At 49.0% G+C, this 13,458-nt stretch overlaps 1 protein-coding gene across 1 annotated transcript in view; it reads right to left on the bottom strand.

Annotated features, from left to right (window-relative positions):
* Window positions 1-13,458, bottom strand: part of LOC129842841 (uncharacterized) — a 45,426-nt gene that overhangs the window by 22,139 nt on the left and 9,829 nt on the right. Inside the window, exons 7-9 of the mRNA XM_055911515.1 lie at window positions 7,175-7,302; window positions 6,624-6,680; window positions 5,861-5,935 (exon numbers count right to left, since the gene is read on the bottom strand). Of these exons, the coding sequence (XP_055767490.1) occupies window positions 5,861-5,935; window positions 6,624-6,680; window positions 7,175-7,302 (260 nt within the window). The remainder of the gene's footprint in view (window positions 1-5,860; window positions 5,936-6,623; window positions 6,681-7,174; window positions 7,303-13,458) is intronic.

Here is a 13,458-nt window from a genome sequence, read left to right as displayed (position 1 = left end):
GTGTGTGTGTGTGTGTGTGTGTGTGTGTGTGTGTGTGTGTGTGTGTGTGTGTGTGTGTGTGTGTGTAGCAAGGCTGCTGGCGACATCTACTGTACATACTAGATCTGTCTGTCTGTCTGTCTGTCTGTCTGTCTGTCTGTCTGTCTGTCTGTGCTCAATTGGCTATGGAGGGAGTAGAATAGGGGGTTGGCTATGGTGGTGTGTGCTGCAGACACCTGTGTGGTTTTGGTTATTTTTACATGGTCCCGTTTGTTTGTGTGTGCTTGCTTGTTTTCCTACCCCCCACCTGGATAGGAACTCCCAGCTGTGGTTTGCCTGTAGCAGGTGGAACCCTCCAGAAAACAACACACACCGTAGAGTGTCGCTTTGGTGTTGATATTTCACTTCCTTGTGTTATAAAGTACATTTTACCAAGACCAATTTGATTCTTCATGTTCTGAATCGTTCAGTGGGGTCTTTCTCTATCACATCATTAACATCATATCCTAAAAGTCAGATGTCGTACCCTAATACATCCCATAATAAGCAGCGAACTCTGTTGACAGAGCAGTGCAGCGTTATCGCCGAAAACGTTTCACATTTTGTGGTGGTCGTCTCTCAAGTTGTTTCCACGGGTCGCAAAGAGCTGAATTAAATGTTCAAGGTTTTGAAAATAAAAAAGCTTTCGTTACGCTCAGTACTCCGGTGACATTTCACAAAGATACACTTGTTTTTGTGAGAAATCTTCGAAAAAGAACAGGAACTTTGCATTAATATGAACATTGTATACTAAAATATGAAATCATGTCATGTCTCAAAATTGATATCCATTGATACCCATCTTACCTGTATATTGTTTTATGTCCTCAGGATTTGAGAAGAAATATGAGGAGTTCATTGGTAAGCCTGTCCGGTATTCTTCATTTTTGCACAGCATCCAGCCTAGCTGACGACATGTTGTTGTCCTGATTTATGAGCACTTTTCCCCCCTGGCCTCCATTGATTTAGTCACTCTAATTTTGACCCTCCTACAAGGGTAAAAACTCAGATACATTTTGAACGGATTATGAGAGACACGAGGTTTGGACCATTGGTTATCTTAGCAGAGTATCTACACAATTAACATATTATTTTACCCAGTGTTCAAAAGTAGCGTTTTTGATTGGACACCTTACCATCTCCCATTCTGAATCTCATTTCATCTGCCAGACAGTAGAACTGATCACCTTCTATCTCTCCATCTCTCTTTCTCCTTCCCTCAATCCCTCAGAAAAGGACACACGACCATCTACATCTCTAAAGTCGACAGCTCTCTCTCAACACATTACATACTAAATACACAAATGCCTCACATTTGTAATTCATTTGGGTTTGTCCATTAAATGTGGTTAAATTAATTGGCGAGAGGGTCGTGCAGGGCTGCATCCAGCCTATTCCCTATGTAGTTTACCACTTTTGTCCAGAGACCATTTTTATTGTTTTTAACCTTTATTTAACTAGGCATGTCAGTTAAGAACAAATTCTTATTTACAATGACGGCCTACCCCGGCCAAACCTGGACGACGCTGGGCCAATTGTGCGCCACCCTATGGGACTCCCAATCAGGGCCTGTTGTGATACAGCCTGGAATCGAACTAGGGTCTGTAGTGACGCACGCCTCTAGCACTGAGATGCAGTGCCTTAGACCGCTGCGCCACTCAGATAAGTTACACATACACTACAGTATATGAACAAAAGTATGTGGACACCTGCTCTTCTAACATCTCATTCCAAAATCATGGGCATTAATATGGAGTTGGTACCTCCTTTGCTGTTATAACAGACTCCACTCTTCTGGGAAGGCTTTCCACTAGATGTTGGAACATTGCTGTGGGGACTTGCTTCCATTCAACCACAAGGGCATTAGTGAGTCAGGTACTGATGTTGGGCGATTAGGCGTGGCTCGTAGTCGGCGTTCCAATTCATCCCAAAAGTATTTGATGGGGTTGAGGTCAGGGCTCTGTGCAGGTCAGTTAAGTTCTTCCACACCGATCTCGACAAACCATTTCTGTATGGACCTCGCTTTGGGCACTGTCATGCTTAAACAGGAAAGGGCCTTCCCTAAACTGTTGGCACAAAGTTGGAAGCACAGAACTGTCTAGAATGTCATTGTATGTTAAAAGCGTTAAAAACAGCCCCAGACCATTATTCCTCTTCCACCAAACTTTACAGTTGGCACTATGCATTCGGGCAGGTAGCTTTCTCCTGGCATCCGCCAAACCCAGATTCGTCCGTCGGACTGCCAGATGGTGAAGCGTGATTCATCACTCCAGAGAACGCGTTTCCACTTCTCCTAAGTCCACTCCAGCCGACACTTGGCATTGCGCATGGTGATCTTAGGCTTGTGTGCGGCTGCTCGGCCATGGAAACCCATTTCATGAAGCTCCCAAAGAAACAGTTATTGTGCTGACGTTGCTTCCAGAGGCAGTTTAGAACTTGGTAGTGAGTGTTGCAACCGAGGACAGACAATTTTTACGCACTACTCGCTTCAGCGCTTTGTTGTCATTCAACGATAGACAACTCATTTTCATGCACATTTTCCACTTGAGAAATACTGTACCAAACATCTTAGTTAGATGTCAAATTGCGCGACTAAGCTCTCCTCTGCAAAACCCAAAAAATGTATGACAGATTTCTTGAGTTATCTTACGGCGCCTCAAGATGGACAAACAGTACTATTGACGCTTTTTATTTTTCAAGCGAAGGTCTTTTAAGGTATGCAAGCACACTCGTTTGGTTCCCCGAGCCAAGTTCAGCTAGGTGCCAGCCGAACTGAAGCATGCGGAAGCCTTAAGGCAGACAGCATGTGTGTGTGTGTGTGTGTGTGTGTGTGTGTGTGTGTGTGTGTGTGTGTGTGTGTGTGTGTGTGTGTGTGTGTGTGTGTGTGTGAGTGTTAATTAAATTCACAGCTCAGCTAACTGGAGCAGGTCTGAGCAAACCATAGGGCCTAGCACAGAACCTCTCTCCCTCCCTCTCTCTCCCTAGGGTTTCTACTGCTGCACATGTTTTCAATTAGAGAAAGGGGATGGAGGGAGAAAGGGAGAGAGAGATGGGGAGAGAGAGAGGCCGGGAAAGAGACATAGAGAGATACAGAGAGAGAGAGAGAGAAAGAGAGAGAGAGACAGAAAGAGGGAGCGAGAGAGAGAGAGCGAGAGAAAGAACAGTAGCTGTGGTAACAAATAACAGTAAAGAAGGTGTGAGTTGGTGTATGTACAGATATACACTGAGTGTACACATATTGAAAGAGGAATGACTGAGTTATACACAGTGTGGGTAGATAGGAGTTATACACAGTGTGGGTAGATATGAGTGCAATGTGTTTTGTGCTGCTGAAAGTGGAGCAGGTTTGAATTGGTGTCACCTATGAACAAGTATACAATTATACAGATAACACATATTGAAAGAGGAGTGATGTAGTTAAACAGGTAGATTATATAAAACAGATATGAGTTATATACAGTAAGGAGATATGAGTTATATACAGTAAGGAGATATGAGTTATATACAGTAAGGAGATATGAGTTATATACAGTAAGGAGATATGAGTTATATACAGTAAGGAGATATGAGTTATATACAGTAGGGGGATATGAGTTATATACAGTAAGGAGATATGAGTTATATACAGTAAGGAGATATGAGTTATATACAGTAGGGGGATATGAGTTATATAAAGTAGGGTGATATGAGTTATTTACAGTAGAGAGATATGAGTTATAAACAGTAGGGGGATATGAGTTATAAACAGTAGGGATATATGAGTTATATACAGTAGGGGGATATGAGTTATATACAGTAGGGTGATATGAGTTATTTACAGTAGGGGGATATGAGTTACATACAGTAGGGATATATGAGTTACATACAGTAGGGGGATATGAGTTACATACAGTAGGGATATATGAGTTACATACAGTAGGGATATATGAGTTATAAACAGTAGGGATATATGAGTTATATAAAGTAGGGTGATATGAGTTATTTACAGTAGAGAGATATGAGTTATAAACAGTAGGGGGATATGAGTTATAAACAGTAGGGATATATGAGTTATATACAGTAGGGGGATATGAGTTATATACAGTAGGGTGATATGAGTTATTTACAGTAGGGTGATATGAGTTACATACAGTAGGGTGATATGAGTTATATACAGTAGGGGGATATGAGTTATATAGAGTAGGGGGATATGAGTTACATACAGTAGGGAGATATGAGTTATATACAGTAGGGGGATATGAGTTACATACAGTAATGGGATATTAGTTATATAGAGTAGGGGGATATGAGTTATATACAGTAAGGAGATATGAGTTATATACAGTAGGGGGATATGAGTTATATACAGTAAGGAGATATGAGTTATATACAGTAAGGAGATATGAGTTATATACAGTAGGGGGATATGAGTTACATACAGTAGGGGGATATGAGTTACATACAGTAGAGAGATATGAGTTATATACAGTAGGGGGATATGAGTTATATAAAGTAGGGTGATATGAGTTATTTACAGTAGAGAGATATGAGTTATAAACAGTAGGGGGATATGAGTTATAAACAGTAGGGATATATGAGTTATATACAGTAGGGGGATATGAGTTATATACAGTAGGGTGATATGAGTTATTTACAGTAGGGGGATATGAGTTACATACAGTAGGGATATATGAGTTACATACAGTAGGGATATATGAGTTATAAACAGTAGGGATATATGAGTTATATACAGTAGGGTGATATGAGTTACATACAGTAGGGTGATATGAGTTATATACAGTAGGGGGATATGAGTTATATACAGTAGGGTGATATGAGTTACATACAGTAGGGTGATATGAGTTATATACAGTAGGGGGATATGAGTTATATAGAGTAGGGGGATATGAGTTACATACAGTAGGGATATATGAGTTATATACAGTAGGGGGATATGAGTTACATACAGTAGGGTGATATGAGTTATATACAGTAGGGGGATATGAGTTATATAGAGTAGGGGGATATGAGTTATATAGAGTAGGGGGATATGAGTTATATAGAGTAGGGGGATATGAGTTACATACAGTAGGGATATATGAGTTATATACAGTAGGGGGATATGAGTTACATACAGTAATGGGATATTAGTTATATAGAGTAGGGGGATATGAGTTACATACAGTAGGGAGATATGAGTTATATACAGTAGGGGGATATGAGTTACATACAGTAGGGAGATATGAGTTACATACAGTAGGGGGATATGAGTTATAAACAGTAGGGATATATGAGTTATATAGAGTAGGGGGATATGAGTTATAAACAGCAGGGAGATATGAGTTATATACAGTAGGGTGATATGAGTTATATACAGTAGGGGGATATGAGTTACATACAGTAGGGGGATATGAGTTACATACAGTAGGGAGATATGAGTTACATACAGTAGGGGGATATGAGTTACATACAGCAGGGGGATATGAGTTACATACAGTAGGGGGATATGAGTTATACACAGTAGGGGGATATTAGTTATATAGAGTAGGGATATATGAGTTATTTACAGTAGGGGGATATTAGTTACATACAGTAGGGGGATATGAGTTACATACAGTAGGGGGATATGAGTTACATACAGTAGGGGGATATGAGTTATACACAGTAGGGGGATATTAGTTATATAGAGTAGGGATATATGAGTTACATACAGTAGGGGGATATGAGTTACATACAGTAGGGAGATATGAGTTATATACAGTAGGGGGATATGAGTTACATACAGTAGGGGGATATTAGTTATATAGAGTAGGGATATATGAGTTATATACAGTAGGGGGATATGAGTGTAATGTGTTCTAACCATGGTAAGGAAACTGCACTCCATCGTGTTCATGTTTTATCTTCCTCTCCTGCACACTGGCCAAATGGTGCTGCACTGTAGGTGGAGAAGGGGAGGGTTAACAATGAGAGATATAGAGAGAGACGAAGGGTAGAGAGCGAGAGGGAGAGAGAGGGTGAGGAAGAGAGAGGGTGAGAGAGAGAGAGAGGGGGGAGAGAAAGGAGGGAGAAAGAGAGTTTGGGGTGGGGAAGACAGAGAGAGGAGGGCAAAGAGAGAGAGGGAGTCGGGGGAAGAGACAGAAAGAGCAATAGAGAGAGGCAGAGAGAGAGAGAGAAAGAGAGAAAAAGAGAGAGAGAGCGAGAGAGATGCAGAGAAAAAGAGAGAAAGAGAGAGAGGCAGAGAGAGAGAGGCAGAGGCAGAGAGAAAGAGAGAGAGAGCGAGAGAGATGCAGAGAAAAAGAGAGAAAGAGAGAGAGGCAGAGAGAGAGAGGCAGAGGCAGAGAGAGAGAGAGAGAGAGAGAAAGAGAGAAAAAGAGAGAGAGAGGCAGAGGCAGAGAGAGAGAAAGAGAGAGAGGGAGATGCAGAGAGAAAGAGAGAAAAAGAGAGAGAGAGACAGAGGCAGAGAGAGAGAGAAAGAGAGAGAGAGGGAGATGCAGAGATGCAGAGAGAAAGAGAGAGAGGGGGGGTAGCTTAAGATTTTTAAGACAGTAGTTGAAGTAGTGATGGAACATGGATAACATTGTGGTAAAGTTAGTTCATGGTTACTGTACTGCATTGTTGCTTACTTATCAGGTGACGGTCAACATGGTGTGAGCTTGGGGATGGGGAATGAAGGTCTCCACCTGGTTACAGGTGGGAAGAAGAGGTTATGGAGTCAGTTCTGGTCTCAAATCAGTCTTAGGGAGACAAGAGTGTGTGAAAGGTCTCCACTAGTATTAATGAATAGGTGGAATATCACTTCTGGTCTCGAATCAATTTAAATGGAGACAGGAGCAAAGAGGTGTTCTGGAAAGTTATGAAGTCAGTTTCAAATCAGTTTAGAAGAGACAGGCTCCTATCCAATATTCACACTAGTGCACCAATTAGAATGAAGCGTTGGGCAAGCTTTCTAAGTGGTATGCTAGTGAGGATGATCTTGCCAGTGTGGATTTTGGAACAGTGAGTGACAAGTGAGAAGGAAAGAGGTGTTTTGGGGAGGGGTGTTTTGAGTTAGGTGTTTTGAAGAACAGTGTGTTGTGGTGAGTTTGGGGAGAAGAGTTCGGTAAGAATGGTCCAGAGGTCGGGGTACAGGTATAAGGGTAAAGGTAGAGTTTGGGGGCTAGGGGGAGTGTCCTACCTGCATCCATGTCGTTGGGCCAGCCGCTGGACTGGGAGGAGCCTGCGGCTGGGGAGCGTCCGGGGTAGAAGACGTCGTCTGTGGGGCTCTCCAGCTCACTGTCGTCTAACGACTTCCTCTTGTTAGAGCTGCGGAGAGGAAGAGGGAGATAAGAGTCAATAATGGCTCCCTATTCCCTATGTAGTACACTAGGGCCCTGGTCTAAAGTAGTGCACTATTGGACCGGAGTCTGGTCGAATGGTTAACACTTGCTTCCCCTGCGGCAGGAATCCAGTTCGATCCCTGAATGAGCCCTACACATTTCTGCTTCCACTTCTGTCTCCCACTACTGTCTCCCTGCTCCTGTCTCCTACTACTGTCTCCCACTACTATCTCCCTGCTCCTGTCTCCCACTACTGTCTCCCACTACTGTCTCCCTGCTCCTGTCTCCCACTACTGTCTCCCACGTCTGTCTCCCACTACTGTCTCACTGCTCCTGTCTCCCACTACTGTCTCCCTGCTCCTGTCTCCCTGCTCCTGTCTCCCACTACTGTCTCCCTGCTCCTGTCTCCCACTACTGTCTCCCTGCTCCTGTCTCCCAGTACTGTCTCCCTGCTCCTGTCTCCCTGCTCCTGTCTCCCACTACTGTCTCCCACTACTGTCTCCCACTACTGTCTCCCACTACTGTCTCCCTGCTCCTGTCTCCCACTACTGTCTCCCACTACTGTATCCCTGCTCCTGTCTCCCACTACTTTCCCTGCTACTGTCTCCCACTACTGTCTCCCACTACTGTCTCCCTGCTCCTGTCTCCCACTACTGTCTCCAACTACTGTCTCCCACTTCTGTCTCCCACTACTGTCTCCCACTACTGTCTCCCTGCTCCTGTCTCCAACTACTGTCTCCCTGCTCCTGTCTCCTACTACTGTCTCCTACTACTGTCTCCCACTACTGTCTCCCTGCTCCTGTCTCCCACTACTGTGTCCCTGCTCCTGTCTCCCACTACTGTGTCCCTGCTCCTGTCTCCCACTACTGTCTCCCTGCTCCTGTCTCCTACTACTGTCTCCCTGCTCCTGTCTCCCACTGCTTCTGTCTCCCACTACTGTCTCCCTGCTCCTGTCTCCCACTACTGTCTCCCTGCTCCTGTCTCCCTGCTCCTGTCTCCCACTACTGTCTCCCTGCTACTGTCTCCCACTTCTGTCTCCCACTACTGTCTCCCTGTTCCTGTCTCCTACTACTGTCTCCCTGCTCCTGTCTCCCACTACTGTCTCCCACTACTGTCTCCCTGCTCCTGTCTCCCACTACTTTCCCTGCTTCTGTCTCCCACTACTGTCTCCCACTTCTGTCTCCCTGCTCCTGTCTCCCACTGCTGTCTCCCTGCTCCTGTCTCCCACTACTGTCTCCCTGCTCCTGTCTCCCACTACTGTCTCCCTGCTCCTGTCTCCCACTACTGTCTCCCTGCTCCTGTCTCCCACTACTGTCTCCCTGCTACTGTCTCCCACTACTGTTTCCCTGCTCCTGTCTCCCACGGCTGTCTTCCCACTTCTGTCTCCCACTTCTGTCTCCCACTACTGTCTCCCTGCTCCTGTCTCCTACTACTGTCTCCCTGCTCCTGTCTCCCACTACTGTCTCCCACTACTGTCTCCCTGCTCCTGTCTCCTACTACTGTCTCCCTGCTCCTGTCTCCCACTACTGTCTCCCAACTCTGTCTCCCTGCTCCTGTCTCCCACTGCTGTCTCCCTGCTCCTGTCTCCCACTACTGTCTCCCTGCTCCTGTCTCCCACTACTGTCTCCCTGCTCCTGTCTCCCACTACTGTCTCCCTGCTCCTGTCTCCCACTACTGTCTCCCTGCTCCTGTCTCCCACTACTGTCTCCCTGCTCCTGTCTCCCACGGCTGTCTCCCTGCTCCTGTCTCCCTGCTACTGTCTCCCACTTCTGTCTCCCGCTTCTGTCTCCCTGCTCCTGTCTCCCACTACTGTCTCCCTGCTCCTGTCTCCCACTACTGTCTCCCTGCTCCTGTCTCCCTGCTCCTGTCTCCCACTACTGTCTCCCTGCTCCTGTCTCCCACTACTTTCCCTGCTACTGTCTCCCACTTCTGTCATCCCACTTCTGTCTCCCTGCTCCTGTCTCCTACTACTGTCTCCGTGCTCCTGTCTCCCACTACTGTCTCCCACTACTGTCTCCCTGCTCCTGTCTCCCACTACTTTCCCTGCTTCTGTCTCCCACTACTGTCTCCCACTTCTGTCTCCCTGCTCCTGTCTCCCACTGCTGTCTCCCTGCTCCTGTCTCCCTGCTCTTGTCTCCCACTACTGTCTCCCTGCTCCTGTCTCCCACTACTGTCTCCCTGCTCCTGTCTCCCACTACTGTCTCCCTGCTACTGTCTCCCACTACTGTCTCCCTGCTCCTGTCTCCCACTACTTTCCCTGCTACTGTCTCCCACTTCTGTCTCCCACTACTGTCTCCCTGCTCCTGTCTCCTACTACTGTCTCCGTGCTCCTGTCTCCCACTACTGTCTCCCACTACTGTCTCCCTGCTCCTGTCTCCCACTACTTTCCCTGCTTCTGTCTCCCACTACTGTCTCCCACTTCTGTCTCCCTGCTCCTGTCTCCCACTACTGTCTCCCTGCTCCTGTCTCCGACTACTGTCTCCCTGCTCCTGTCTCCCACTACTGTCTCCCTGCTACTGTCTCCCTGCTACTGTCTCCCACTACTGTCTCCCTGCTCCTGTCTCCCACGGCTGTCTCCCTGCTCCTGTCTCCCACTTCTGTCTCCCACTTCTGTCTCCCACTTCTGTCTCCCACTACTGTCTCCCACTACTGTCTCCCTGCTCCTGTCTCCTACTACTGTCTCCCTGCTCCTGTCTCCCACTACTGTCTCCCTGCTCCTGTCTCCCACTACTTTCCCTGCTTCTGTCTCCCACTACTGTCTCCCACTTCTGTCTCCCTGCTCCTGTCTCCCACTGCTGTCTCCCTGCTCCTGTCTCCCACTACTGTCTCCCTGCTCCTGTCTCCCACTACTGTCTCCCTGCTCCTGTCTCCCACTACTGTCTCCCTGCTCCTGTCTCCCACTACTGTCTCCCTGCTCCTGTCTCCCTGCTCCTGTCTCCCACTTCTGTCTCCCACTACTTTCCCTGTTCCTGTCTCCCACTACTGTCTCCCTGCTCCTGTCTCCCACTACTGTCTCCCTGCTCCTGTCTCCCACTACTTTCCCTGCTACTGTCTCCCACTTCTGTCTCCCACTTCTGTCTCCCTGCTACTGTCTCCCTGCTACTGTCTCCCACTTCTGTATCCCGCTTCTGTCTCCCTGCTACTGTCTCCCACTACTGTCTCCCTGCTCCTGTCTCCCACTACTGTCTCCCTGCTCCTGTCTCCCTGCTCCTGTCTCCCTGCTCCTATCTCCCTGCTCCTGTCTCCCACTTCTGTCTCCCTGCTCCTGTCTCCCACTACTGTCTCCCTGCTCCTGTCTCCCACTACTGTCTCCCTGCTACTGTCTCCCACTACTGTCTCCCTGCTCCTGTCTCCCACTACTTTCCCTGCTACTGTCTCCCACTTCTGTCTCCCACTACTGTCTCCCTGCTCCTGTCTCCTACTACTGTCTCCGTGCTCCTGTCTCCCACTACTGTCTCCCACTACTGTCTCCCTGCTCCTGTCTCCCACTACTTTCCCTGCTTCTGTCTCCCACTACTGTCTCCCACTACTGTCTCCCACTTCTGTCTCCCTGCTCCTGTCTCCCACTGCTGTCTCCCTGCTCCTGTCTCCCACTACTGTCTCCCTGCTCCTGTCTCCCACTACTGTCTCCCTGCTCCTGTCTCCCACTACTGTCTCCCTGCTCCTGTCTCCCACTACTGTCTCCCTGCTCCTGTCTCCCTGCTCCTGTCTCCCACTTCTGTCTCCCACTACTTTCCCTGTTCCTGTCTCCCACTACTGTCTCCCTGCTCCTGTCTCCCACTACTGTCTCCCTGCTCCTGTCTCCCACTACTTTCCCTGCTACTGTCTCCCACTTCTGTCTCCCACTTCTGTCTCCCTGCTACTGTCTCCCTGCTACTGTCTCCCACTTCTGTATCCCGCTTCTGTCTCCCTGCTACTGTCTCCCACTACTGTCTCCCTGCTCCTGTCTCCCACTACTGTCTCCCTGCTCCTGTCTCCCTGCTCCTGTCTCCCTGCTCCTATCTCCCTGCTCCTGTCTCCCACTACTTTCCCTGCTACTGTCTCCCACTTCTGTCTCCCACTACTGTCTCCCTGCTCCTGTCTCCTACTACTGTCTCCCTTCTCCTGTCTCCCACTACTGTCTCCTACTACTGTCTCCCTGCTCCTGTCTCCCACTACTTTCCCTGCTTCTGTCTCCCACTACTGTCTCCCACTTCTGTCTCCCTGCTCCTGTCTCCCACTGCTGTCTCCCTGCTTCTGTCTCCCACTACTGTCTCCCACTTCTGTCTCCCTGCTCCTGTCTCCCACTGCTGTCTCCCTGCTCCTGTCTCCCACTACTGTCTCCCTGCTCCTGTCTCCCACTACTGTCTCCCTGCTCCTGTCTCCCACTACTGTCTCCCTGCTCCTGTCTCCCACTACTGTCTCCCTGCTCCTGTCTCCCTGCTCCTGTCTCCCACTTCTGTCTCCCACTTCTGTCTCCCACTACTTTCCCTGTTCCTGTCTCCCACTACTGTCTCCCTGCTCCTGTCTCCCACTACTGTCTCCCTGCTCCTGTCTCCCACTACTTTCCCTGCTACTGTCTCCCACTTCTGTATCCCGCTTCTGTCTCCCTGCTACTGTCTCCCACTACTGTCTCCCTGCTCCTGTCTCCCACTACTGTCTCCCTGCTCCTGTCTCCCTGCTCCTGTCTCCCTGCTCCTATCTCCCTGCTCCTGTCTCCCACTACTGTCTCCCACTTCTGTCTCCCTGCTCCTGTCTCCCACTGCTGTCTCCCTGCTCCTGTCTCCCACTACTGTCTCCCTGCTCCTGTCTCCCACTACTGTCTCCCTGCTCCTGTCTCCCACTACTGTCTCCCTGCTCCTGTCTCCCACTACTGTCTCCCACTTCTGTATCCCGCTTCTGTCTCCCTGCTACTGTCTCCCACTACTGTCTCCCTGCTCCTGTCTCCCACTACTGTCTCCCTGCTCCTGTCTCCCTGCTCCTGTCTCCCTGCTCCTATCTCCCTGCTCCTGTCTCCCACTACTTTCCCTGCTACTGTCTCCCACTTCTGTCTCCCACTACTGTCTCCCTGCTCCTGTCTCCTACTACTGTCTCCCTTCTCCTGTCTCCCACTACTGTCTCCTACTACTGTCTCCCTGCTCCTGTCTCCCACTACTTTCCCTGCTTCTGTCTCCCACTACTGTCTCCCACTTCTGTCTCCCTGCTCCTGTCTCCCACTGCTGTCTCCCTGCTCCTGTATCCCACTACTGTCTCCCTGCTCCTGTCTCCCACTACTGTCTCCCTGCTCCTGTCTCCCACTACTGTCTCCCTGCTCCTGTCTCCCACTACTGTCTCCCTGCTACTGTCTCCCACTACTGTCTCCCACTACTGTCTCCCTGCTCCTGTCTCCTACTACTGTCTCCCTGCTCCTGTCTCCCAGTACTGTCTCCCTGCTCCTGTCTCCCTGCTCCTGTCTCCCACTTCTGTCTCCCACTACTGTCTCCCTGCTCCTGTCTCCCACTACTGTCTCCCTGCTCCTGTCTCCCACTACTTTCCCTGCTTCTGTCTCCCACTACTGTCTCCCACTTCTGTCTCCCTGCTCCTGTCTCCCTGCTCCTGTCTCCCACTACTGTCTCCCTGCTCCTGTCCCCCACTACTGTCTCCCTGCTCATGTCTCCCTGCTCCTGTCTCCCACTACTGTCTCCCTGCTCCGGTCTCCCACGGCTGTCTCCCTGCTCCTGTCTCCCACTTCTGTCTCCCACTTCTGTCTCCCACTACTTTCCCTGTTCCTGTCTCCCACTACTGTCTCCCTGCTCCTGTCTCCCACTACTTTCCCTGCTACTGTCTCCCACTTCTGTCTCCCACTTCTGTCTCCCTGCTACTGTCTCCCACTTCTGTCTCCCGCTTCTGTCTCCCTGCTACTGTCTCCCTGCTCCTGTCTCCCACTACTGTCTCCCTGCTCCTGTCTCCCACTGCTGTCTCCCTGCTCCTATCTCCCACTACTGTCTCCCTGCTCCTGTCTCCCACTGCTGTATCCCTGCTCCTGTCTCCCACTACTGTCTCCCTGCTACTGTCTCCCACTTCTGTCTCCCACTACTGTCTCCCTGCTCCTGTCTCCCACTACAGTCTCCCTGCTTCTGTCTCCCACTTCTGTTTTCCACTACTTTCTCCCTGCTCCTGTCTC

The sequence above is a fragment of the Salvelinus fontinalis genome, unplaced genomic scaffold (assembly GCF_029448725.1).
Source record: "Salvelinus fontinalis isolate EN_2023a unplaced genomic scaffold, ASM2944872v1 scaffold_0070, whole genome shotgun sequence".
Classification (NCBI taxonomy): Eukaryota; Metazoa; Chordata; class Actinopteri; order Salmoniformes; family Salmonidae; genus Salvelinus; species Salvelinus fontinalis.
The sequence above is the reverse complement of the archived record's forward strand: the minus strand, read 5'-3'. Positions and strand labels throughout refer to the sequence as shown.